This window comes from Aquarana catesbeiana, linkage group LG06 (genome assembly GCF_042186555.1).
Source record: "Aquarana catesbeiana isolate 2022-GZ linkage group LG06, ASM4218655v1, whole genome shotgun sequence".
Lineage (NCBI taxonomy): Eukaryota > Metazoa > Chordata > Amphibia > Anura > Ranidae > Aquarana > Aquarana catesbeiana.
In genome coordinates, this window is record NC_133329.1 from 112,063,176 (window position 1) to 112,090,705 (window position 27,530).

A 27,530-nucleotide genomic window follows, 5' to 3' on the forward strand; every position below is an offset into this window, starting at 1 on the left:
ATGAGAGAGGTAAAGAAGAACCCAAAGATCACTGTGGCTGAGCTCCAGAGATGCAGTCGGGAGATGGGAGAAAGTTGTAGAAAGTCAACCATCACTGCAGCCCTCCACCAGTCAGGGCTTTATGGCAGAGTGGCCCGACGGAAGCCTCTCCTCAGTGCAAGACACATGAAAGCCCGCATAGATTTTGCTAAAAAACACCTGAAGGACTCCAAGATGATGAGAAATAAGATTCTTTGGTCTTATGAGACCAAGATAGAACTTTTTGTCCTTAATTCTAAGCGGTATGTGTGGAGAAAACCAGGCACTGCTCATCACCTGTCCAATACAGTCCCAACAGTGAAGCATGATGGTGGCAGCATCATGCTGTGGGGGTGTTTTTCAGCTGCAGGGACAGGACGACTGGTTGCAATCAAGGGAAAGATGAATGCGGCCAAGTACAGGGATATCATGGACGAAAACCTTCTCCAGAGTGCTTAGGACCTCAGACTGGGCCGAAGGTTTACCTTCCAACAAGACAATGACCCTAAGCACACAGCTAAAATAACGAAGGAGTGGCTTCACAACAACTCCGTGACTGTTCTTGAATGGCCCAGCCAGAGCCCTGACTTAAACCCAATTGAGCATCTCTGGAGAGACCTAAAAATGGCTGTCCACCAACGTTTACCATCCAACCTGACAGAACTGGAGAGGATCTGCAAGGAGGAATGGCAGAGGATTCCCAAATCCAGGTGTGAAAAACTTGTTGCATCTTTCCCAAAAAGTCTCATGGCTGTATTAGATCAAAAGGGTGCTTCTACTAAATACTGAGCAAAGGGTCTGAATACTTAGGACCATGTGATATTTCAGTTTTTCTTTTTTAATAAATCTGCGCAAAATGTCAACAATTCTGTATTTTTCTGTCAATATGGGGTGCTGTGTGTACATTAATGAGGAAAAAAATGAACTTAAATGATTTTAGCAAACGGCTGCAATATAACAAAGAGTGAAAAATTTAAGGGGGTCTGAATACTTTCCGTCCCCACTGCATATATATATATATATATATATATATATATATATATATATATATATATATATATATATATATATAATTTTTTTTTTTTATTATTAACTTTTTCCATGTTTTTGATGTGAGAATTGCTTTGTAAGAGTAAGAAAAGATCTGCAAAATGCTTGTTTTTTTTGCTGGTGACTGGGGGAAGCCCTTCATCTGCCAGAGAGAAATTGGTACTGTTTAGTTAGTGCCTGGATAACATGGATTTGTTTTCTGTTTTATATATATGTGTTGTATATATGTGTTTTTGCAATCTGCCTATAAAAAATGCATGGTTGTGGTTATTAATCAAGGATATGTACTTTTGTGGAAAAAAATATATTTTAAAATGTAACTCTGTTTTTGCACAGTTCATCTGCCCATCTCTGATGCAACATTCCTGTACGTTTTCTCTGGTTATAATGCCAGTAATTTGGTGTTCATAGCTTGCCAAATGCTGAGCCAGTCTCTCTACAATGCTGAGATGAGTACTCCAATGTGTATTGTGGGGAAAAGCCAGGTCATTGAGAAACTGAAAATCTTAATAGCTGCTCTTGTTTTGCAGTGACTTAATTAAAATAATAAGACATAGAAACTCTTGTCAAGCCACAGGGGATCTGCATAAGAACACAGTGTACGTTAATCCAGGAGCAAATAACTCAATACGGAATAGCTAAAATATGTGTTTTTGGCTGGCAAATAGTTAAGAAATATTTGTGACTGTGCCCAGGTAGCTCTGTGATCATTCTTCTGTTCTATCCAAATTATAGTCCTGCAAATACCGGGGTGCATTTTAATAGATCATCAGCCATTAGTCAAGAGAAGAATAGATTGGACTGTTGTGTTCATATTAGTGGGTTAAGCCTGTAATTTGTACAAGTGAATCATTGTAATATTGCAAGCAATTGTTAATGAGTATATTAAATTTGTATATTTATGGAAAGGACTTCTAAAGAGCAGTTTTATTGAAACATCCTTTAAAGTTATTTTCTGTTGAGAAAAGGTTACAGAGCCTCTAGACATAAGAAAGCTTTATGATAAATTTGAACACATCTGGAAACAAACATGCAATAAAACTCTAGAAACACAACTATTATCAATAAAAACAGAGTTAAATCTACTACTATACCAGAAATCTGAAAAATCAGCACAGTGGGAGTAGATCAGCACAGTGGGAGAGGGGAAGGGGTGAGAACATACAAAGATTACTTATCCTTCAAGTTAAAATCAGGCAAATTAATATGTGTTTTTCAAATATTGCATGACAATTATTTTACCACAATAAAAACATCCAAATGATCAAACTCTGATCTGTTTAAAAACCTATTTGCTAAGATCTCAAGCATATAATATAGCATCAATGATAAACCCCTGCGCATAAACGTCATAGCCCAACAGGAAAAGTCGCTCAGTTGCAGAAATGGATAATCCCCTTGAAGCCTTACTGCCATCTAGTACTGGGGTTGTACTCAGAAACACAGTGCAAATAGATAAACACAGAGGGCACACTGGCCTAGTGCATTATCCAACACAATTTTTTTTGACAGTCAAGCATAATAAATATCTACTCACAAACATATGTCGTTAAAATGCTCATCAGGCCAATGTTCGTGGCTCCACTCTCTAAGGCTTGCCAAAGACTCAAGCTCAAGGGGGACCATGATGCTAATTTACCATTCCACCACATCCCAAATGTGTTTTTTTGGATTGAGATCTGGTGACTGAGGCCATTGGAGTACAGTGACCTCATTATCATCTTCAAGAAACCAGTGGTGAGATCATTTGAGCTTTGTGACATGGTGTATTATCCTGCTGGAAGGAGCCATTAGGAGATGGGTACACTGTAGTCATAAAGGGATGGACATGGTCAGCAACAATACTCAGGTAAGCCTTGGCGTTTAAACAATGCTCAAGTAGTACTAAGGGGCCCAAAATGTGCCAACAAATTATCCCCCACACCATTAGACCACCACCACCAGCCTGAACCATTGATACAAGGCAGGATGGATCCATGCTTCCATGCTGTTTATGCCAAATTCTGACCCTATCATCAGAATATCATAGCTGAAATCGAGACTCTTCAGACCAGGCAACATTTTTTCACTCTTCTATTGTACAATTTTGGTGAGCCTGTGCAAATTGTAGCCTCAGTTTCCTGTTCTTAGCTGACAGGAGTGGCACCCGGTGTGGTCTTCTGCTGCTGTAGTCCATCTGCTTCAAGGTTAGATGTGTTGTGCATCCAGAGTTGATATTATGCATACCTTGGTTGTAACACGTGGTTATTTGAGTTACTGCCTTTCTATCATCATCATTCTCCTCTGACCTCTGACATCAACAAGGCATTTTTGTCCACACAACTGCCACTCACTGGGTATTTTTCTTTTCTTATTCGTGCCATTCTCTGTAAACCCTAGAGATGGTTGTGCGTGAAAATCCAAGTAGATCCGCAGTTTTTTAAATACTCAGACCAGCCTGTCTGGCACCAACAACCATGCACGTTCAAAGTCACTTAAATCCCCTTTCTTCACCATTCTGATGCTTGGTTTGATCTTCAGCAAGTCATGTGCTGCCATGTGATTGGCTGATTAGCAGTTTGTGTTACCAAGCAATTGAACCTAACAAAGTGGCAGGAGTATTGAAACTACCTGGAGTGCCTTTAAGAGGTAGATGTTAAAGTGGACCTTGGGTTAGCTGGTCCTTTCCCAAATGGTGGGACTTTGGTAGCACAGAGAACGGGAGAGAAGTCAGTTCAAAGCCAAGGTCAGGTGCCAGGTGGGGATCAGAGGAAGCGTAGTCAGGTGGATAGTCGGGGGTCATACACAGGAGAGCAGAGAGAGAAGATCTGTTAAACAAGCTGGGGCCAGGTCAGGAGGCAAGCAGAAGACACATGCAGGGCAAGCTGAGTTGGAAATAGGAATTCATAGCAGCAAGTGGATTCACAGGATCACAGGAATAAAAGCACTGATAGAGCCAAAGATCAACCAGCAATTGCAGAGAGTGACTGACTTCCTTATAAAGACTGTTTGGACTGTGCTGAGAGCATGCATAACTATGTAGCAGCGCGTATGCGTGTTCCAGGACGCATCTGTGCGCGCTCTTGTTTCACCCAATTGCACCAGTGTGGATTCCTGTGCCCATACAAAGTACTGGCAGGAATGCCAGGTCTTTGGACATCTCTGCCATGGACAATGCCCTGACACTGCCGTTCTTGCAGTGGACATGAAAAGTAGATAAGTGAAAGCAATGTCCAAGCTACAGCTGTGATACTCTTCTTGACAGTCCAATCTTCATGGGGCCCAAATAGTCCTCCATCTTAGGGAAACAGTAGGGATCACTATAGGCTTCCACCAACTGGAACCATCAATATATACACTAAAACCTTGCTGCCCTATTTGGTTCAGGGAAACCAAAACTAAAACACAAACAACTCTGAGGAAGAGGACAAAATGTGTGCCCTTTTCGATGGTCGTGCGTCTGGTGGTGTCTTGTGCAATTTAACGCCTGTGCTTATTCTCCTTTTGTGAGTACAATGTTTTTTTCTTTTTACTATTTAATAAACAGTTGTTTAAAATTGTAGGTAGAGTATTTCAAATTGTAGGTAGATTCCAAGCATACCATTTTTTCTGGACCAAGAGCACTGGCCAGGGAGAAGAATTTCTGACAAAGAGGCTGTTATTAAGTTCCAAAAATTTTGCACTTGTCCTTTTTTTTTCTTTTAGTCTGTCAATTGTAGCAAATACATAGTTATTCTGTGTTAAAATGCTGATAAACATATTACTATTTTAGATATATTGCAAGTTTAAAAATAGATTTTCTTTTGCATTATATTTTTAGTCTTGCTTACGATCCTGTTTCCAAGAAATTATGGTTAAGTACTGCAAGTGTGCCTATTACCTATTTCCACTACTAAATGGTGCTCATTACTGTAATAACCAGGAAGATCCTGACTGGGGTAAGTAAAAGCAAAACTCTGCAAACCTTATCTGCCTGTTTTTCATGGCTAGTGGTAGCACGTTATGCATTTGAATTGACAAACATTTTGATGAACATCACTTTATTTTTTGTGTGTTGAGGATTGTGCAGCCTTTGCTACTACACAGGGGCTACACGGAGGCCCTAGAAGATGAGAAATAACAATAGCGATACTCTGTTAAATACAGAGGAAGCCATGTTGAAGGCCTGGTTAACGATGCAGTGCCTGGATGTCATGAGTCTAATAAGATATGTTAGATCCTGATCATGCTCTAGGCTGAGAAGAGCACAGAGCACTGTCCTGAGGTTTTGTTCAGGCGTGATCGCTGATAGGGTACCCAGGGTAGTGTTCTGTGGTATAGGTACACCACTGCTATGCAGCATATGAAGTCTAAAAAAAATCTGTGCCATTCAGTGTTAATTTTGTTGACTAAAATGACTAAAACATTTTAGTCGACTAAATGAATACTATTTTAGTCGACTAAAACTAAAACAATTGAGATGACTAAAATACGACTAAAACTAAAATAGCATTTTAGTCAAAAGACTAAAATGGGACTAAAACTAAAATGCCATTTTAGTCAAAAGACTATGACTAAAACTAAATTGAAATTTGACTTCAAAATTAACACTGGTCTGTAGTGCATGTTCATACCTCAATACATAAATAATAACATATTAGATTTTTCACTCCAGCAGTATATAATCAGTTTGGAAATTGTAGAGAAAGGTTAACTAATGTATTGCAATTTAATTACACCCATTAGATTTTAGACGACTAAAATGAGTTTTAGTCGACTAAAATGTATTGGAGATTTTAGTCGACTAAAATGTACTGGAGATTTAGTCGCCTATATACAACTAAAACTAAAACAATTGCAGAAGACTAAAATGGGACTAAAACTAAAATGCCATTTTAGTCCTAAGACTAATGCCCCGTACACACGGTCGGACATTGATCGGACATCCCGACAACAAAATCCATGGATTTTTTACGACGGATGTTGGCTCAAACTTGTCTTGCATACACACGGTCGCACAAAGTTGTCGGAAAATCCGATCGTTCTAAACGAGGTGACATAAAACACGTACGTAGGGGCTATAAACGGGGCAGTAGCCAATAGCTTTCGTCTCTTAATTCATTCTGAGCATGCATGGCATTTTGTGCGTCAGATTTGTGTACACACGATCGGAAATTTAGCCGATCGGATTTTTTGTTGTCGGAAAATTTTATAGCCTGCTCTCAAACTTTGTGTGTCGGAAATTCCGACGGAATGAGTCCGATCGCACTATTTCCGTCAGAAAATCCGACCGTGTGTGCAGGGCATAAGACTAAAAATAAATCGAAATTTGCTGCCAAAATTAACACTGGAGCCATTAAATGCTTCTAACCAATGGCAATATATCATGATATCTATAGTTAGTCATGGTACTGAAGCCAATACTAGAAAAAGGATTAAATGGGGAAGTACTAATTTTTCCACAAACATGTTCTAAGTTATCACTCTTATTACTACATTGTTGATCCATCATTGTATCATAATCACTAGGGATGAGCCGAACACCCCCCGGTTTGGTTCGCATCCAGAACATGTGAACGGACCGAAAGTTTGCGCAAACATTTGAAAACCCATAAAGACTCGAACGTGAGAAATCAAAAGTTCGAATTTTAAAGGCTAATATACAAGTTATTGTCCTAAAAAGTGTTTGGGGACCCGGGTCCTGCCCCAGGGGACATGTATCAATGCAAAAGAAAGTTTTAAAAACACTGGCATTTTATGACCGGCGGAAATGCCCACAGACTTTCCTGGAATGCCTCAGGAGATCCTGTAAGCCCGGGTATCTGCACAAGTACCAGTTTTAAAAACGTCCGTTTTTTCGAGAGCAGTGAATTTGATGATGCTTAAAGTGAAAAAATAAAAGTGAAATATTCCTTTAAATATCGTACCTGGGGGGTGTCTATAGTATGCCTGTAAAGTGGCACGTGTTTCCTGTGTTTAGAACAGTCTCTGCACAAAATGGCATTTCTAAAGGAATAAAAGTCATTTAAAACTGCTTGCGGCTGTAATGTAATGTCGGGTCCCGGCAATATGGATGAAAATTATTGAGAAAAACGGCATGGGTAACCCCCAGCCTATTACCAGGCCCTTTGGGTCTTGTATGGATATTAAGGGGAACCCTGCACCCAAATTAAAAAAAGAAAAGGCGTGGGGCCCCCAGGCCCTATATACGCTGAACAGCAGTATACAGGCGTTCCCCGGGTTACAAACAAGATAGGGACTGTAGGTTTGTTCTTAAGTTGAATCTGTTTGTAATTTGGAACAGGTACATTTTTTAAGTGTAGCTCCAGCCAAAAAATCTATTTTTAAGCTTTGGATAATATAGGGAAGGGTTATCAACACCCCTGTAACATTTGTTTTGCTGTCTGTGCCCCTGTTCAGAAGATTTCAACTCACTTTTTGTCCCAATGACAATTGGACTTTGAAAATTATGGGGTTTTAGGGAAACAATGTTTGGTGATAATAAAGCATCAGTGGAGACACCTTTTTTCCTATATTAACTCTTAAAGGAGAGAATTTCCCTTCCTAGGGGAAGATTTCCTCTTACTTCCTGTTGTCTCCCTCCGTTTGTAAGTAGGAGTAGTTTGTAAGTCGGATGTTTGAAAGTAGGGGACCCCCTGTATATACTATACTGCCTGCCCTATATACTCTGCAGAAATTTGGGCCTTAGGTATTGGTGGTACCAGAACACTGTAAGCCCTCACAGTTACTCTTGGTGGGCTGATCCCTCTCCTTGATACCACGAATCTGAGGGTCCTTTCACAGGCTTTGCAGGATCAGGGAGGCCATGCAGCGTAGGTTTGCTGAGGCATTCGGTCCAGAGTCCTCTGGCTCACTAAGGACGACATGATCCGCAGCCATCTCCTCCCAGCCACGTACAAGTCCATGGGTTTCTGGGGACTGAAAACGATCCCTTGAAGACTGCTGCTGATGCTTAGTGCCACCTCCATGATGACACAATCCTCCTCATCCTCCTCCTCTTCCTGTGCGATAGGCGGGCCTGCAAAAATATTGTCTGGATAAAGGGGGCCTTGAGAGGTAAGGAAGTCCTCCTCTTCCTCCCTCTGTTCTGCCTCAAGTGCTCTATCCATTATTCCACGCAGCGTGTGCTCCAACAGGAAGACAAGAGGGACAATATCACTGATGCATGCACTGTCACTGCTCACCATCCTCGTGGCCTCCTCAAATGGTGACAGGACAATGCATGCATCCTTGATCATTAGCCAATGGCGTGGCGAAAAAAAGCCGAACTCCCCTGACCCTGTCCTGGTGCCATACTCGCACAGGTACTCATTGATGGCCCTCTGCTGTGTGTGCACTTGGGCAGGTTGCATTCCTTTTGAAGGTCAGCCAGCACTGGCATTTTATGACCAGCGGAAATGCCCACAGACTTTCCTGGCCTGCCTCAGGAGATCCTGTAAGCCCGGGTATCTGCACAAGTACCACTGCACCACCAAATTAAGGATGTGAGCCAAACACAGTACATGGTTCAAGTGTCCCTGCCGGAGGGTGGAGAGGTGGTTGGTGTCTTTGTTGCAAACCACCATTCCTGGCTGAAGCTGGCGTGGCGTCAACCACCTCTGAACCTGCCCCTGCAGAGCTGCCAGAATCTCTGCCCCAGTAAGGTTCCTGTCCCCTAAGCAGACCAACTCAAGCACTGCATGACATCTTTTTGCCTGAGTGCTTGCGTAGCCCCTAGAACGCCTACGGAGCACTGTTGGTTCCGAGGACAAATCTGCACAGGAAGAGGCCATAGAGGAAGAAGAAGAGGAGGGGGTGGAGGAGAGAGGTGTGGCAGAATCACCACTACCAGCATTTTGGAGGCGTGGTGGTGGAACAAGCTCCAACATTACTGCACCCTGTCCTGCATTCTTCCCAGCTGCCAGCAGGGTTACCCAGTGCATCGTGAAAGAAAGGTAACGTCCCTGTCCATGCCTGCTGGACCATAAGTCAGCAGTAATATGCACCTTACCGCTGACCGCCCTGTCCAATGAGGCCAAGACATTCCCTTCCACATGCCAGTAGAGAGCCGAAATGGCCTACCGAGAAAAAAAATGGCGTTTGGGAACCTGCCTTTGAGGTACCGCACATTCCACAAATTCTCGAAAGGGACCAGCTGAAAAGGCAGCAGTGCTAGCAATTTAGTGCTAGCTAGTTGGAGTGCTAGCAATTTAGCCAAACTAGCATTCAGCCGCTGAGCATGTGGATGGCTGACGTGGACGGCTGGGACCGAATTTCTTTCGATGGTTTAGCAACTGGGGTAGAGAAATTTGCCTGCTACAATCAGATTTAGGTGTACCGCTAGCAGATTGCCCGCAAGTGCTTGGGAGACCTAATTCTACACCTTCATTCCTCTCAGTGCAGGTCTCTGAGAGGACTGAAGTTATAGTGGGGTTGGAGATCCCAGCTGATGAGGAGCAAGGAGAGGTCCAACTTGTTTTTTGGTGTGGGTCTTTTAAGTACTGTTACCAACGAACTGCATGGGAGCTCGACATATGTCTGGTCAAGCATGTGGTGCCCAAGCAGCTGCTGTTTTGGCCACTCTTGATATGCTTCAGACATATGTTGCAAACAGCAATGGTGCGCTCTACTGCACACGTCTCAAAAAGGGCCCACACCAAAGAACTTTTAAAAAAAAGCACGGAGTCAGCAGTGCCCTGCACATGCAGAGCTCTGTGGTGTGATGCAGTCGGTTGGCTGTCCTTAAGCTGGCCCCTGCAGGGCATCCTGCCTTGTAGGAGATGTGCCTCCTCCTCCTCTCTTCTATCAGGCACCCACGTAAAGTCAGTGACCTCATCATCCCCTCCCTCCTTGCCACTGGAGCAAACCTGGCAGTATGCTGCAGCTGGGGAAGCATGACTGCCAGTTTCTTGTCCTTCTTGGGCACCCCCTCTCTCTGGGCTCACATTACTGCCTTCATCCTCAACCTGGGTACCATCATCGGAGCCTTCAAAACACTGCGCATCTTCCTGCAACATGTACCCGACACTGTGGTCGAACAGTTTGGGGGACTCCTCAGGACATGATGGTGGGGCTAGGGAAGGAGTGACTGATGCCATTGAGCCGATGGACTAGGCCGCTTTGGCCGCTGCATTGGCAAACTTGTCTTAACCTTGGTGACAAAGGATGAGGAGGATGAGGACGGCTTTGTGATCCACTCTACCAACTCTTCTGCATGTTGTGGCTTAACACGGCCAGCTGTTGAAAAAAAGGACAAGCTTGCCCCATGGCCACGTGCTGAGGATGCACCTTGTCCATGACCAGCACTGTTGGCAGAAGACACAGAGCCTGCTTGCCCTCTTTTAGTGGCCTGTGAGCATCTGCCTTTCCTTGGTGGCCTTCCAGACATGCTGTAAAATTGGATTAGCAAAACACCGCCTGAAGTATACTAGAAAAATTACACCAGGAATGGCCTGCAGTCAGGTATAGGCTTGGCTAGACTAGAACGCAGTGGATATATATGTAGGAGACTGTATATATATCTTTATGCACTGCAGATCACTGAATCACCTGCCTGGCCTGCCTGTCTGAAAGTGTCATTGAAAACGTACACCAGGAATGGCCTGTAGTCAGATATAGCCTTGGCTAGACTAGAATGCAGTGGATATATATACGTTGGAGACTGCATTCTAGTCTAGCCAAGGCTATATCTGATATATATTATATTATATATTTAATGCACTGCAGATCACTGAATCACTTGCCTGCCTGCCTGTCTGAAAGTGTATTTGAAAACGTACACCAGCAATGGCCTGCAGTCAGACATAGGCTTGGCTAGGCTGGAATGCGGTATATATATATATGTTGCAGACTGTATATATATTTAATGCACTGCAGATCACTGAATCACTTACCTGCCTGAAAGTGTATTTGAAAACGTACACCAGCAATGGCCTGCAGTCAGATATAGGCTTGGCTAGACTGGAATGCAGTAGATATATATATGTAGGAGACTGTATATATATTTTATGCACTACAGATCACTGAATCACCTGCTTGCCTGCCTGTCTGAAAGTGTATTTGAAAATGTACACGAGGAACTACCTGCAGTCAGATATAGGCTTGGCTAGACTAGAATGCAGTGAATGTATATATTATTATTATTATACGCGATTTATATAGCGCCAACAGTTTACGCAGCGCTTTACAATGTATAGGGGGGACAACACAATTACAGTACAGTTCAATACAAAAGGTACAGGAGAGCTTACATTCTAAAGGGAGGGGATGGTGGTACAAAAGGTAATAGCTGCAGAGAATGATTTGATGGGGGTGGCTCTGGGATAGTTGTTATGTGGGTGTGGGATAGGCTTCCCTGAATAAATTAGTTTTCAGGGATCTCCTAAAGGTGGACAGGGTAGGGGCTGATTGGACATACTGGGGCAGGGAGTTCCAGAGGATGGGAGAGGCTCTGGAGAAGTCCTGAAGGTGAGCATGGGAGGAGGTAACAAGGGAGCTAGAGAGCAGCAGGTCCTGGGAGGAGTGGAGGGGATGATTTGAGCGTTATCTGCAGATGAGGTTGGTGATGTAGATGGGGGCAATGTTGTGAGTGGCCTTGTATGTTGTGGTTAGCATTTTGAATTTTACACAGTGGGGTAGGGAAAGCCAGTGAAGAGATTGGCAGAGATTGGCGGCAGTCACGGATCGATTAGTGAGGTGTATTAGTCTAGCAGCAGCATTCATAATAGACTGAAGGGGGATAGCCTGCTTAAGGGTAGGCCATTAAGGAGAGAGTTGCAGTCAAGGCGGGAAATAATCAAGGAGTGAATAAGTTGCTTTGTGGTGTCATTAGTCAGGAAGGATCGAATTCTGGAGATGAGGTTAAGGCAGCAGGATTTAGCCAGTGATTGGATATGGGGACTGAAGGAGAGGTCAGAGTCAAGGATTACACCCAGGACCCAGGCATGTGTGGAGGGACCAATGGTTGTGTTGTTGATATTAATGGTGAAGTCACGGGGGGGGGGACTGTGAAGAAGGAAATATAACAAGCACAGTTTTAGAAAGATTAAGTTTGAGGAAGTGATGTGACATCCATACCGATATGTCATTCAGTAAGTTTGAGATCCGTGAGGAGATCGAGGGGTTGAGTTGAGGAGTGGAGAGATAGATCTGGGTGTCATCGGCATAGAGGTGGTATTGGGAGGTTATCAACTGGCCCAGGGAAGAGGTATAGAGTGAGATTAGGAGAGGCCCAAGGACGGAGCCTTGGGGTACCCCAACAGAAAGAGGAAGGGGAGCGGAGGAGATGGAGTTGTAAGTGACACTGAGAGTGCGCTGAGATAGGTAGGAGGAGAACCAGGATAATGCAGAATCACGGAGGCCAAGGGAGTGTAGTTTGCTGAGGAGGAGCAGGTGATCAACTGTGTCAAAGGCAGCAGAGAGGTCTAAAAGTATGAGTATGGAGTAGTGGCCATTGGTTTTAGCAGTTAGTAGGTCATTGGTGAGTTTTAGTAGGGCAGTTTCAGTAGAATGTTGTGGGCCGAAGCCAGACTGTAGGGGGTCGAGAAGGTTGTTGTCTGTGAGGTAGTGACTCATTTGGTCATGAACAAGGCGTTCAATGAGCTTGGAGGCAAACAGGAGTAGGGAGATGGGTCTTGTGAGGGTTTTTTGAGTATGGGGGTAACCACTGCATGTTTGAGCGGGGAAGGAAAGGTGCCGGAGGAGAGGGAGAGGTTGAAGATGTGGGTTAGGAAGTTGAGGATAGAGTGGGAAAGTGGTTGCAGTAATTGAGAGGGGACAGGGTCCAGGGGACAGGTAGTGAGGTGGGCCATGGAGAGGAGTTTATCAACTTCATCTGTGGTAACTGGGCAAAAGGAGGAGAGTATTCAGTGTGGTGTTGGACCTGATATGTTGGGTAGGGGAGGAATTTGAATGCTGGATATCTCTTTGCGAATTGTGTCGATTTTGTTCTTGAAGTGGTTGGCAATCTGTTGAGCGGTTAGCAAGTTGGTGGGTGGGGGCAGTGGGGGGGGGGGGAGTGAAGTAAGGAATTAAGGGTAGAAAAATAGTTGACAAGGTTTGGATGAGAGGGCTTTGATGAGAGTGTTGTAATAGGTTTGTTTAGCAGTGTGGAGGCAGGAGTTGTATTTGAGAAGGGCAGATTTGTAGAGGGTAAAGTCTTGCAGGGATTTAGATTTACGCCATGCTCGCTCAAGAGCACGGCTGTGTCTCTTGAGACTTCTGGTGTCGTCTGTTTGCCAGGGTTGTGGCAGATGGGGCCTGGTTCTGCGTGTAGAAAGAGGAGCAAGTACATCTTGGGAGGATGACAATGTGGTGTTGTAGATGAAAGTGGTTAGGTCTGGGCAGGACAGGGGTGCGATTTTGTCATAAAGGCCATCAGTAGCAGAGTGAAGAAGGGAAGGGTTGAGGTTGCGAAGGTTCCTGCGGGTAGTGGTTTGTGGGTTGGCAGCATGGGATGTAGGAGAGAAGGAGAGTGTGAAACGGATAAGGTTGTGATCGGAGAGAGGAAAGGGTGTGTTAGAGAGATTGCAGGGAGTGCAGCGATGGGAGAATACGAGGTCGAGAGTGTTGCCGTTGGAGTGAGTGGTGGTTTGTGTCCATTGTGTTAGGTTAAAAGAGGAGGTTAGGTTGAGTAGTTTAGAAGTGGTAGCAGTATTAACATTGATTGGAATGTTAAAGAGGGAGTCCTGTGAAATTTTTTTTTTAAAAGTCAGCAGCTACAAATACTGCAGCTGCTGACTTTTAAAATAAGGACACTTACCTGTCACAGGGTCCAGCGATGTCAGCACCCGAGGCCGAACCGTCCCTTGGTCCTCGGATGCTGCCGCCGCCATCTTCAGTGTGGGAATCAGGAAATGAAGCCTTGCGGCTTCACTTCCTGGTTCCCTACTGCGCATGCGCAAGTCGGCAGTGCAATCTGAATGGTCCATGCTGTCTCTGGGACTCGTGTGTGTCCCAGCAGACAGCGTGGCGGGACAGGAAGAGGCATAGACTCCCGTGGGAGTCTATGCCCGGAAGTGGGTGCAAATACCTGTCTTAGACAGGTATCTGCACCCCCCTCCCCCCTGAAAGGTGCCAAATGTGACACCGGAGGGGGGGAGGGTTCCGAAAAGTGGAGGTTCAATTTTTGTGTGAACCTCCGCTTTAAAGTCACCTAGGATCATGGCAGGTAGGGATGAGCCGAACACCCCCCGGTTTGGTTCGCACCAGAACCTGCGAACGGACCGAAAGTTCGCACGAACGTTAGAACCCCATTGACGTCTATGGGACTCGAACGTTCGAAATCAAAAGTGCTCATTTTAAAGGCTAATTTGCATGGTATTGTCCTAAAAAGGGTTTGGGGACCCGGGTCCTACCCCAGGGGACATGTATCAATGCAAAAAAAACTTTTAAAAACGGCCGTTTTTTCGGGAGCAGTGATTTTAATGATGCTTAAAGTAAAAAAAAAAAAAAGTGAAATATTCCTTTAAATATCGTACCTGAGGGGTGTCTATAGTATGCCTGTAAAGTGACGCGTGTTTCCCGTGTTTAGAACAGTCCCTGCACCAAATGTCATTTTTAAAGGAAAAAATCTCATTTAAAACTGCTTGCGGGTTTAATGTAATGTCGGGTCCTGGCAATATGGATGAAAATCAGTGAGACAAACGGCATGGGTACCCCCCAGTCCATTACCAGGCCCTTTGGGTCTTGTATGGATATTAAGGGGAACCCCGCACCCAAATTAAAATAAGCAAAGGTGTGGGGCCACCAGGCCCTGTATACTCTGAACAGCAGTATACAGGCTGTAGGTTTGTTGTTAAGTAGAATCTCTTTGTAATTTTGAACGGGTACATTTTTAACGTGTTTAGCTCCAGCCAAAAAATCTTTTTTAAGCTTTTTGGAAAACATAGGGAAGGGTTATCACCCCTGTGACATTTGTTTTGCTGTCTTTCCTCCTCTTCAGAAGATTTCACCTCACTTTTTGTCCCAATGGATTGGAAAGCATCAGTGGAAAGGAGAAATGTTTTTCCCATATTAACTCTTACAGGAGAGAATTTCCCTTCCTAGGGGTAGATTTCATCTCACTTACTGTTGTCTCCTTCCGTTTGCAAGTAGGAGTCGTTTGTAAGTTAGTTGTTTGAAAGTAGGGTCCTGCCCTATATACTCAGCAGAAATTTGGGCCTTAGGTGTTGCTGTGGCCACAACACTGTAAGCCCTCACAGGGCTCTGCTGTGAAATATTAGATCAAGAATTGTAATTACATGCCCCTGTTGAACAGGAGCTGAAAAATTAGGCCTTAGGCACTGGTGCTGGTGCCACAACACTGCAACCCCTCACAGACACTCTAGTTGGAATGCAGGAACGAGCCCTGCTGCAAAGTATTGCATCAAAAATTGTAATTACACGCCCCTGTTAAACAAGGGCTGAAAAATTGGGCCTTAGGCACTGGTGCTGGTGCCACAACACTGCAACCCCTCACAGACACTCTAGTTGGAATGCAGGAACGAGCCCTGCTGCAAAGTATTACATCAAAAATCGTAATTACACGCCCCTGTTAAACAGGGGCTGAAAAATTGTGCCTTAGGCACTGGTGGTGGCACCCAGAACCAAAAATGTTCTTACAAGCTATCAGCGTGATGATTGAGGAGGAAGAGGATAATTACTCAGGGATAGTCACTCAGCATCAGCATAGGCAGTCTTTGAAGGGATCTGAGATTTCAAAAAAAATTATTCGGTTACATCAGCATCAGGTGCTTGGTAGCTGGTGGTGATCCAAGACTTATTCATTTTTATGAAGGTCAGTCGATCGACCGAGTCAGTGGACAGACGCACCCTGTGATCGGTTACCACGCCTCCAGCAGCACTGAATGTGCGTTCCGAAAGAACGCTGGATGCAGGACAGGCCAGTAGCTCAATTGCATACTGTGCAAGCTCTGGCCAGTGATCCATCCTCAAGACCCAGTAACCCAGAGGATTTTTGGTGGGAAAGGTGTCCAAGTCTGATCTTGCCCCTAGGTATTCCAGCACCATGTAAAACAGACGCTGGCGATGGTTGCTGGAACCGATCATACCTTGGGGCTGCGGACCAAAAAATTGTCTGAACGCATCGGTCAGGTGGCCACCTTCTCCACCGCTCCTTCTTTGACTGACCGAAGCCTCAGCAACACGTTGTCCAGAAACAGGAGTTTGTAACCTCCCAGTCTCTGGGAACGCGTTGCACAGACCTTTCTGCAAGGCCTCCCGAAGATGTTTCATCCTCTGCTCCCTCTGCGATGGCAAGATAAGGTCCGCAACCTTACCCTTGTAACGTGGATCAAGGAGGGTTGCCAGCCAGTATTGGTCCTTCTCCTTGATACCACGAATACGAGGATCCTTACGCAGGCTTTGCAGGATCAGGGAGGCCATGCAGCGTAGGTTTGCTGAGGCATTCGGTCCGGAGTCCTCTGGGTCACTAAGGACGACATGGTCCGCAGCCACCTCCTCCCAGCCACGTACAAGTCCATGTGTTTCTTGGGACTGATCCCTTAAAGACTGCTGCTGATGCTGAGTGCCAGGCTCCACCTCCATACTGACACAATCTTCCTCCTCCTCCTCCTCCTCTTCCTCCTCGTCCTCTTCCTGTGTGATCGGCGGGCACGCAGGAACACTGTCTGGATAAAGGGGGCCTTGAGAGCTAAGGAAGTCCTCCTCTTCCTGCCTCTGTTCTGCCTCAAGTGCCCTGTCCATTATTCCACGCAGCGTGTGCTCCAACAGGTGGACAAGGGGGACAGTGTCACTGATGCATGCCCTGTCACTGCTCACCATCCTCGTGGCCTCCTCAAATGGTGACAGGACAGTGCATGCATCCCTGATCATGGCCCACTGGCGTGGGGAAAAAAAAACAAGCTCCCCTGACCCTGTCCTGGTGCCATAATCGCACAGGTACTCATTGATGGCCCTCTGCTGCGTGTGCAGCCGCTGCAGCATGGCCAACGTTGAGTTCCACCTGGTGGGCATGTCACAGATTAGGCGGTTCTTGGCCAGGTTAAACTCCTTTTGGAGGTCCGTCAGCCGAGCACTGGCATTATATGACCGGCAGAAATGCACACAGACTTTCCTGGCCTGCCTCAGGACATCCTGTAAGCCCGGGTACCTGCCCAAGAACCGCTGCACCACCAAGTTAAGGACGTGAGCCAAACAGGGCACATGGGTCATTTGTCCCTGTCGGAGGGCAGAGAGGAGGTTGGTGCCATTGTCGCAAACCACCATTCCTGCCTTAAGTTGGCGTGGCGTCAACCACCACTGAACCTGCCCCTGCAGAGCTGACAGAACCTCTGCCCCAGTGTGGCTCCTGTGGCATCCATGGCATCTTTTGGCCTGCGTACTTGCGTAGCCCCTTGAACGACTACGGAGCACTGCTGGTTCCGAGGAAGAGGCCATGGAGGAAGAAGAAGAGGAGGGGCTGGAGGAGAGAGGTGTGTCACAATCATTAGCATTTTGGAGGCGTGGTGGCGGAACAACCTCCAACACTACTGCACCTTGTCCTGCATCCTTCCCAGCTGCCAGCAGAGTCACCCAATGCGCCGTGAAACTTAGGTAACGTCCCTGTCCATGCCTGCTGGACCATGAGTCAGTGGTAATATGCACCTTACCGCTGACCGCCCTGTCCAGCGAGGCATGGACATTGCCTTCCACATGCTGGTAGAGAGCCGGAATTGCCTTCCGTGAGAAAAAGTGGCGTTTGGGTACCTGCCACTGAGGAACCGCACATTCCACAAACTCACGGAAGGGGGCAGAGTCTACCAACTGAAAAGGCAGCAGTTGAAGTGCTAGCAATTTTGCCAAGCTAACATTCAACCGTTGGGCATGTGGATGGCTGGGAGCAAACTTCTTTCGGCGGTGCAGCAGCTGGGGCAGGGAAATTTGCCTGGTACAATCTGACGTCGGTGTACCAAAATCAGATTGCCCACAAGTACGTGGCTGTGACACACCTAATTCTACACCTTCATTCCTCTCAGTGCAGGTCTCAGAGAGGACTAAAGGTCTAGTGGGGTTGGAAATCTCAGCTGATGAGGAGCAAGCAGAGGTCCTCTTTGTTCTTTGGTGTGGGTCTTTTAGATACGCTTGCCAACGAACTGCATGGCAGGTCAACATATGTCTGGTCAAGCATGTGGTACCCAAGCGGGAGATGTTTTGGCCACGCGAGATACGCTTGAGACATATGTTGCAAATAGCAGCGGTGCGATCTGATGCACTCGTCTCAAAAAAGGCCCACACCAAAGAACTTTTTGAATAACGCGCAGAGACTGCAGCACCCTGCACATGTGGAGCTTTGGGGTGTGATGCAGTCAATGTGCTGCCCTTAGGCTGGCCCCTGGAGGGCATCCTGCCTCGTTGGTGATGTGCCGCCTCCTCCTCCTCCTCCTCTCTCCTATCAGGCACCCACGTTGAGTCAGTGACCTCATCATCCCCTCCCTCCTCATCACTGGAGCAAACCTGGCAGTATGCTGCAGCAGGGGGAGCATGACTGCCAGATTGCTGTCCTTCTTGGGCACCCCCTCTGTCCGTGCTCGTGTTACTGCCTTCATCGAGCTCAGTATCATCATCAGAGCCTTCCAAACGCTGGGCATCCTCCTGGAGCATGTACCCAACACTGTGGTCAAACAGTTCGAGGGACTCCTCAGGAGGACATGGTGGGGCTAGGGAAGGAGTCACTGATGACATTGAGCCAATGGAAGAGGCCGCTGCTTTGCCAGACAAAGTACCCTGGGCATGGGTGAGAGAGGATGAGGAGGATGAGGACGGCTTGGTCATCCACTCGACCAAGTCTTCCGCATGTTGCGGCTCAACATGGCCAGCTGCCGAAAAAAAGGCCAAGCGTGTCCCATGGCCACGTGCTGATGAGGATGCACCGTCTCCACGACCAGCACTAGACACAGAGCCTGCTTGCCCTCTCTTATTGGCTTGTGACTGTCTGCCTCTCCTTCTTGGCCTTCCAGACATACTAATGGCCTGTAGCTGCACTAAGCTGGGATATATATATATATATATATATATATATATGTACTGATACTGCAGCTAGCAAAATCAACTGCCTGCCTGTAGTATGAGAACACCACCAACCTTCTACAGGTAGCTTTAGCTGAACACTGTGAGGTGGACGCACCCCACTAACTTGTAGGTTTAGCTGAACACTGTGAGCAGGGCGCACCCCACTAACTTGTAGGTTTAGCAGAACACTGTGAGCAGGACGCACTGCACTAACTGTAAATAGTCTAGCTGCCTGACTGTGGTACTAATAGGATCAAAAGAACACCAGCAATTTTCTTTAAAATACTGTAACAAGACAAGCCTGCCTGTCAGTAAGAAGATAACAGGAACGGATCTAGCTGAACACTGTGAGCAGGACGCACCCCACTAGCTTGTAGGTTTAGCTGAACACTGTGAGGTGGACGCACCCCACTAACTTGTAGGTTTAGCTGAACACTGTGAGCAGGACGCACCCCACTAACTTGTAGGTTTAGCAGAACACTGTGAGCAGGACGCACTGCACTAACTGTAAATAGTCTAGCTGCCTGACTGTGGTACTAATAGGATCAAAAGAACACCAGCAATTTTCTTCAGGTAGCTGTATTTACTGTAACAAGACAAGCCTGCCTGTCAGTAAGAAGATAACAGGAACGGATCTAGCTGAACACTGTGAGCAGGACGCACCCCACTAGCTTGTAGGTTTAGCTGAACACTGTGAGGTGGACGCACCCCACTAACTTGTAGGTTTAGCTGAACACTGTGAGCAGGACGCCCCCCACTAACTTGTAGGTTTAGCAGAACACTGTGAGCAGGACGCACTGCACTAACTGTAAATAGTCTAGCTGCCTGACTGTGGTACTAATAGGATCAAAAGAACACCAGCAATTTTCTTCAGGTAGCTGTATTTACTGTAACAAGACAAGCCTGCCTGTCAGTAAGAAGATAACAGGAACGGATCTAGCTGAACACTGTGAGCAGGACGCACCCCACTAGCTTGTAGGTTTAGCTGAACACTGTGAGGTGGACGCACCCCACTAACTTGTAGGTTTAGCTGAACACTGTGAGCAGGACGCACCCCACTAACTTGTAGGTTTAGCAGAACACTGTGAGCAGGACGCTCTGCACTAACTGTAAATAGTCTAGCTGCCTGACTGTGGTACTAATAGGATCAAAAGAACACCAGCAATTTTCTTCAGGTAGCTGTATTTACTGTAACAAGACAAGCCTGCCTGTTAGTAAGAAGATAACAGAAACGGATCTAGCTGAACACTGTGAGCAGGACGCACCCCACTAGCTTGTAGGTTTAGCTGAACACTGTGAGGTGGACGCACCCCACTAACTTGTAGGTTTAGCTGAACACTGTGAGCAGGACGCACCCCACTTACTTGTAGGTTTAGCAGAACACTGTGGGCAGGACGCACTGCACTAACTGTAAATAGTCTAGCTGCCTGACTGTGGTACTAATAGGATCAAAAGAACACCAGTAATTTTCTTTAAAATACTGTAACAAGACAAGCCTGCCTGTCAGTAAGAAGATAACAGGAACGGATCTAGCTGAACACTGTGAGCGGGACGCACTGCACTAAATGTAAATAGTCTAGCTGCCTGACTGTGGTACTAATAGGATCAAAAGAACACCAGTAATTTTCTTCAAAATACTGTAACAAGACAAGCCTGCCTGTCAGTAGGAATATAACAGGAACGGATCTAGCTGAACACTGTGAGCAGGACGCACTGCACTAAATGTAAATAGTCTAGAAGATAACAGGAACGGATCTAGCTAAACTGAATACAGTGTATATATATATATATATATGCAACACCTGGGATGCATATATATACACAATACACTTTAAGTGCAGCTAACTGACTGACTGTCCTGCCTAATCTAGCTAACTCAAATGAAATGACACTGTCTCTCTCTCTCTCTAAGCACACCGGAACACACTGCACAGGGCCGCCGTGCAGGCGGCCTTATATAGTGTGGGGCGTGTACTAAATCCCCTGAGCCATAATTGGCCAAAGCCTCCTTGGCTTTGGCCAATTATGGCTCTCTGTTAAGGCGGCGCTGTGATTGGCCAAGCATGCGGGTCATAGTGCATGCTTGGCCAATCATCAGCAAGCAATGCACTGCAATGCCGCAGTGAATTATGGGCCGTGACGCGCCACACGAATTTGGCGCGAACGGCCCATATTGTTCGGAATTCGCCGAACGGGCGAACAGACAATGTTCGAGTCGAACATGGGTTCGACTCGAACACGAAGCTCATCCCTAATGGCAGGCACTTCGGATGAGAGAAAATAGGGTGGCCATGCAGAGAAGTCATCCAGAAAGAGTGGCACTGGTCCAGGAGGCTGATAAATGACCATGACCCTCAGACAAGCTGGAGAGAAAAGACGAATGCAGTGCATTTCGAAAGAGCAGGGAGAAAGAGAGGGAGGTGTGGGAAGTACCTGGAAGGTGCATTGTGGGGAAAGGAGAAGTCCAACACCACCTCCTTTACGTCCACTGGGTCTGGTGGAGTGAGTCCAGAGTAGGCCACTGTTGGACAGGGCAGCTGGAGAGGTAGTGTCGAATTCCTGGAGTCAGGTGTACTGCAGATCACTGAATCACTTGCCTGCCTGCCTGCCTAGACGTGTATTTGAAAACATACACCAGCAACGGCCTGCAGTCAGATATAGGCTTGACTAGACTAGAATGCAGTGGATATATATATATGTAGGCGACTGTATATATATTTTATGCACTGCAGATCACTGAATCACTTGCCTGCCTGCCTGCCTGAAAGTGTATTTGAAAACATACACCAGGAACTACCTGCAATCAGATATAGGCTTGGCTAGACTAGAATGCAGTGGATATACAGTGGGAACGGAAAGTGGTCAAAAGTTCAAAAGGCAATGGAAGCCTACATACTTCAATACGGGTTTTATTTAGAGGTGTTTTAGGTTTTTTTTTTTTTTTTATTATATACATTTTTTTTTCATTGAGGGACACTGGAAGTCATTCACTGTTTTTTTAGCAAACTCCATGCGGGCTTTCATGTGTCTTGCACTGAGTAGAGGCTTCCGTCGGGCCACTCTGCTATAAAGCCCCGACTGGTGGAGGGCTGCAGTGATGGTTGACTTTCCACAACTTTCTCCTATTTCCCGACTGCATCTCTGGAGCTCAGCCACAGTGATCTTTGGGTTCTTCTTTACCTCTCTCACCAAGGCTCTTCTCCCCCGATAGCTCAGTTTGGCCGGACAGCCAGCTCTAGGAAGGGTTCTGGTCGTCCCAAACGTCTTCCATTTAAGGATTATGGAGGCCACTGTGCTCTTAGGAACCTTAAGTGCGGCAGAAATGTTTTTGTAACCTTGGCCAGATCTGTGCCTTGCCACAATTCTGTCTCTGAGCTCTTCAGGCCGTTCCTTTGACCTCATGATTCTCATTTGCTCTGACATGCACTGTGAGCTGTAAGGTCTTAGGCCCCATTCACACTAGCGCGTTTTTTGATGCATTTTGCATTTTGCAGAAATGCACGGGAATTTTTTAACATGGGTTCCTATGGAACATGTTCACATCAATGCTTTTTTGTATCTCTGCGTTTTTAGAAAGGGTCGGGGACTTTTTTTCATGCAAAAAGCAGCGTTTTGCATGTAATGGTTTTCAATGGACAAGCATCAAAAACGCAAGTGCACCGTTTTTGCAGCGTTTTTGATGCGTTTTTGGTGCGTTTTTGGTGCGTTTTTGCCGTTTTTTTTATTTTTTTTTTTTTGTAATTTTTTTTTTAAGACTGTAAAAAAAAATGAAAAAAAAAAAAAATACGCAAAACGCAAATCGCGGCAAAAACGCGGCAAAAACGCGGCAAAAACGCGGCTCAAAAACGTGGCAAGCATGAAAAAAAAAACCTCCAAAAACGCTCAAAAGCAACATGCATAGGTGTGAATCGAGCCTTATATAGACAGGTGTGTGGCTTTCCTAATCAAGTCCAATCAGTATAATCAAACACAGCTGGACTCAAATGAAGGTGTAGAACCATCTCAAGGATGATCATAAGAAATGGACCGCACCTGAGTTAAATATATGAGTGTCGCAGCAAAGGGTCTGAATACTTAGGACCATGTGATATTTCAGTTTTTCTTTTTTTAATAAATCTGCAAAAATGCCAACAATTCTGCGTTTTTTTCTGTCAATATGGGGTGCTGTGTGTACATTAATGAGGAAAAAAATGAACTTAAATGATTTTAGCAAATGGCTGCAATATAACAAAGAGTGAAAAATGTAAGGGGATCTGAATACTTTCTGTCCCCACGGTATATGTAGGAGACAGTATATATATATTTTATGCACTGCAGATCACTGAATAACCTGCCTGGACTGCCTGCCTGAAAGTGTATTTGAATATGTATACCAGGAATGGCCTGCAGTGAGATCTAGCTACACAGGATACAGTATATATATATATATATATATATATATATATATATATATATATATATATATATATATATATATACAAAGTCGGGATGTATATATATTTCCTGGACCCCCCCATGTCAGCCTACTATGGGTCAGCACCGCCCCCTCTGACCCCTCCAGGACCACCTTTTTATTCGCCCATAAAGGGCGGCTGTCTGCCCACACCAGTGTTCTTTTTTCGTCCTTGCTCCGGATGCCTTTTAAAGTTTATTTTTTATTTTAGTTTTTATTTTTAATTTTTTAAATTTTTTTCTTCATCCACCATCCATCCTGTTCAGGTTCAGCCTGTCCAGGATCAGAAGACCCCCCCATATAGGCTGTAAATCCCGTGGTGCTGGGATTGTATGGTACAGTATAAATGACTGTGGATTACTGGCAAAGGTCACTGGCAGTATAAATGACTGTATATACCTTCGTTAGGCAGGTGCTGGCACTCTCTCCTTCCATATTTTTGTGTGTTCAGGCAGTGGTTTGGCTCGCTGGGACTTGTAGTTCATCACCTCCACATGTATTCCTTTCAGGAAGTCCTCTTGGATTGCCTAGCAAACACCAGAATGCTCACTGCTGATTTGCAGCAGGCTCTGTCCTCTAGGCTAATCTCAGCTTCCAGCTGATCAATCTGCTACTCTGCTCTGCTCTGGTAAGCCTCCGTCCAGGACTCTCATTATTTACTGCTGTGTTACTGTGTCTGGGGAGTTTTGCCTGCTTGCTTGGCTGCCTTAGCACTGAAGATTCGGATGGAGAAGTTTATTTTGTTTATTTTTTGTTTAAAAAAAAAAAAGTTTTTTTTATTTATTTATATTTTTTTTAAAAAGAGAGCACAGCCTTTGTGTTTTACAGAGAGAAGGGCCCAGTCACAGTGTGAGCTAAACGCCCGCAAAGAGGTTCCAAATCAGCATTCCAGCCTCAAAGGAGTCGCATGCAGCTGGATAGACACCTGTTGTCACAGCATTCCAGATCTCCCTCGCCCTTACCTCACTTTAGTCGCTCGGACCCGAGCCAAGAGTGGTCAAGACATCAGAAAGCCTCTAGAAATAGCAAATCCGGGTGCAGACAGAGAAGAAGATCCTCTTCTTTGGATAGGTCTTCATCGCCAGCCCAGGCAGAAGAAGGATCCTGTTGGGCCTGCTCAACTGAGGTCCTCAGAGGAAAGCGGGTATATGCATCTTGCTTCAAGGAGGCGGCCCAGGACAATGCTGCCAAAGCACGCCAGGTTAAAACCTACATTAAGCATGCAGTCAAGGAAGGGTTAAACAGTGTTTCAAGGAATCCTGCTCATCCTGCTGTATCTTCAGCTTCTGCAGATTTAGATCATGTGTTTTCAGTGCGTTTTAACTCTGAAGTCGATAGCGATTCGGATCCATCTGAGGCTGAGATGGTCTCGGAATCGCATACGTTTGATTTTTGCACTGGTTCCCCCCTTGATGGAGGCTGTTAAGGATGAATTGGGTCGAAGAGTATGTTCCCCTCTGTTTTTGGTCCCAGAGGCTTCAGGGGGTTTCGGACCAGTTTTTGACCTCAAAGTCCTGAATTCTTACATAAAGGTTCCACCATTCAAAATGGAGTCATTGGAAACGATCATTTCAGTTGTGGACTCAGGAGACTGGATGGTTTCCATCGATCTGGCGGATGCGTATCTTCATGTTTCCATAGACGCACCTCACCATCGCTTTCTCAGGCTTTCCATGGAAGGCTCCCATTCGGACTCTGAGAATGTTCTCAAAGCTACTGTCTGCTGTCGTCGCGACTCTCAGGGTCAAGGGAGTGCAAATATTCCATTATCTAGACGACATGCTACTTCTGGGTCCGTTAAATGAGCTCCTTCTATTTCATGTGAATTTCACCTGCACAACACTAGCTCATTTTGGTTGGTTGTTAAACTTTCGGAAGAGCCAAATGCATCCGACCCAAATGTTGGAGTATTTAGGAGTACAATTCCACACGGATCGGGGTGGTGTTTCACTTACTCAGAGGAAGGTCCAGGAGATCCAGTCTCAGACAAAAGCAGTGATAGCCAGGCCCTCTATGATGGTGAAGGAATGCATGCAGTATCTGGGGGTTCAGCCACAGTTCCAGTAGTCCCGTGGGTCAGGTGGCGCAGAAGGAGGTTTCAATGCAACTTTCTTCTTCAGTGGGATCGTCACTCCTTATTCCAGAAAATCTATCTGCCAATTCCAATAATCTGGTCCCTGGTGGTCAGTAGCTCGCAATCTTTCCGGCAAAGTTTTGTTGAAGGCCTAAGAACCAATAGCGGTGACGACCAATGCCAATCTGGCAGGCTGCAGGACACACTGCCTGGGACAGCAGGTTCAAGGCCAATGGAACCTTTGTGGGGTGAAGAAATCAAATTTCCTGGGAATGGATGCTGTCAGACGCGCTCTCTTAGCATTCCAACCTATGTTGCGAGGTCGAGCTGTCAAGATTCTTTGGACAACAACTACGGTGGCTTATGTGTCTCATCAAGGGGGGCACAAGAAGTCGCCCTCTCCTTCAGGTGGCATGTCAATCTTCCTGTGCACATCCTTACAGCATCTTATCTCCCAGGGCCTGGGAATGTTTTAGCAGATCACTTGAGTCGAGGCTTTTGGGGATCACAACGAATGGGGCCTCAATCGATAGATCTTATGTCATTGGAGGAGAATTGTCAACTGCCTTGCTTCTTCTCCCAGACCTGTCATCCACAGGTGTTGGGTCAGGGTGCTCTGTCCAGGTCTTGGAACAACCCATTGGTGTATGTGTTCCTGCCACTTCCATTGGCTATCAAAATCCTGCTGAAGATTCAGCGAGAAAGGGTCACAGCAATAGTAGTCTTACCTTACTGGCTCAGGGAGCGTGGATCCCTCTGGCTTGGAGGATAAAGTTGGGCTCACCAATCCCACTGCCTCCTTCTCAAAATCTCTTTCTGCAGAGTGGGGCCTGATACCCGAACCACAGGAGGATAAAGTTAATGACTTGGAAGTGGGAGGAAGGCTTTAACTGGCTTGGGTCTCTCGGGCGGTGTAGTGGAGACATTATTACAGGCTCGTAAGAGTTCCACGAATGTAACCTATCACCAGATCTGGAATACTACAGAAAGGGGTTGGGACCTTGGATCTCCTTCAGTATCTAACATTTTGGAGTTTCTGCAGATTGGTCCTCTAAGGGTTAGCTTATAATTCCCTGAAGGGGTCAAATCCCCGCTTTGTCGGCTATGCTGTGTACAAAATATGCTCGACATCCGTTGGTGATCTGATTTTTAGGGGCAGCCATAGAAACTCAGACCTCCATTGAAATCGTTTCTTTTCTAAAAGAGGACTTAACACTAGTCTTGGGAACATCGCTGGTTCCTCCGTTTGATCAAGCTTTCTCTTTTAACAGTTTTTTGTTTTTTACTAGCCATTGCCTCAGCCAGAAGAGTCTCCGAGTTGTGCGCCTTCTCATTTAAAGAACCATATTGTTTAGTGCTCCCAAACAAGATAGTCCCTTAGGCCGATACCAAGCTTACTACCCTAAGGTTGCCATATAATTTCGTATAAACTGGGGAGGTCATTCTCCCAGACTTTCCAGCGGATACAGCTGATGATGAGTGGCAGTTAGGTTAGACTTGGTCTTCTGCGGTTTCAACTTACCTGAAATGGACTAAAAGCTTTTGAAAACTAGATCAGCTGTAGATTTTCCCAATGGGGCCTAAAAGGGTATGCAGGCAACATCCAGAGTTGTGCTCTACCTGATTTGTCAAGACCATACGATATTGCATACAAAGTGCTGGGCCTTCCTCCTTATTCAGAGATCAAAGCACATTGGACGAGGGCTATGGCAGCATCCTGGACAGCATACGCGAAGGTTGCCCCTGAGGTAGTTTGCAGAGCAGCAAGCTGGAGCGCGCGCCCAACCTTTTATTAGGCATTACAGGCTTATTGTTTGTTTTTATATATATATATATATATATATATTATATATATATATATATTATATATATAAAGCCGGGATGTAGAATATAATATATATATACTAAATACACTGCAGCTAACTGAATAAACTGCCTGCCTGAAGTGTATTAGAAACAGTACACCAG

The 27,530-nt window shown here is 45.7% G+C and overlaps 1 protein-coding gene across 3 annotated transcripts in view; it reads left to right on the forward strand.

Annotated features, from left to right (window-relative positions):
• SCNN1B (sodium channel epithelial 1 subunit beta) overlaps window positions 1–27,530 on the forward strand; it is a 170,816-nt gene that overhangs the window by 124,653 nt on the left and 18,633 nt on the right. For all 3 annotated transcript variants that reach the window (XM_073636694.1, XM_073636693.1, XM_073636696.1), the window contains one exon: window positions 4,868–4,985. In XM_073636694.1, coding sequence (XP_073492795.1) covers window positions 4,868–4,985 — 118 coding nt within the window. The remainder of the gene's footprint in view (window positions 1–4,867; window positions 4,986–27,530) is intronic.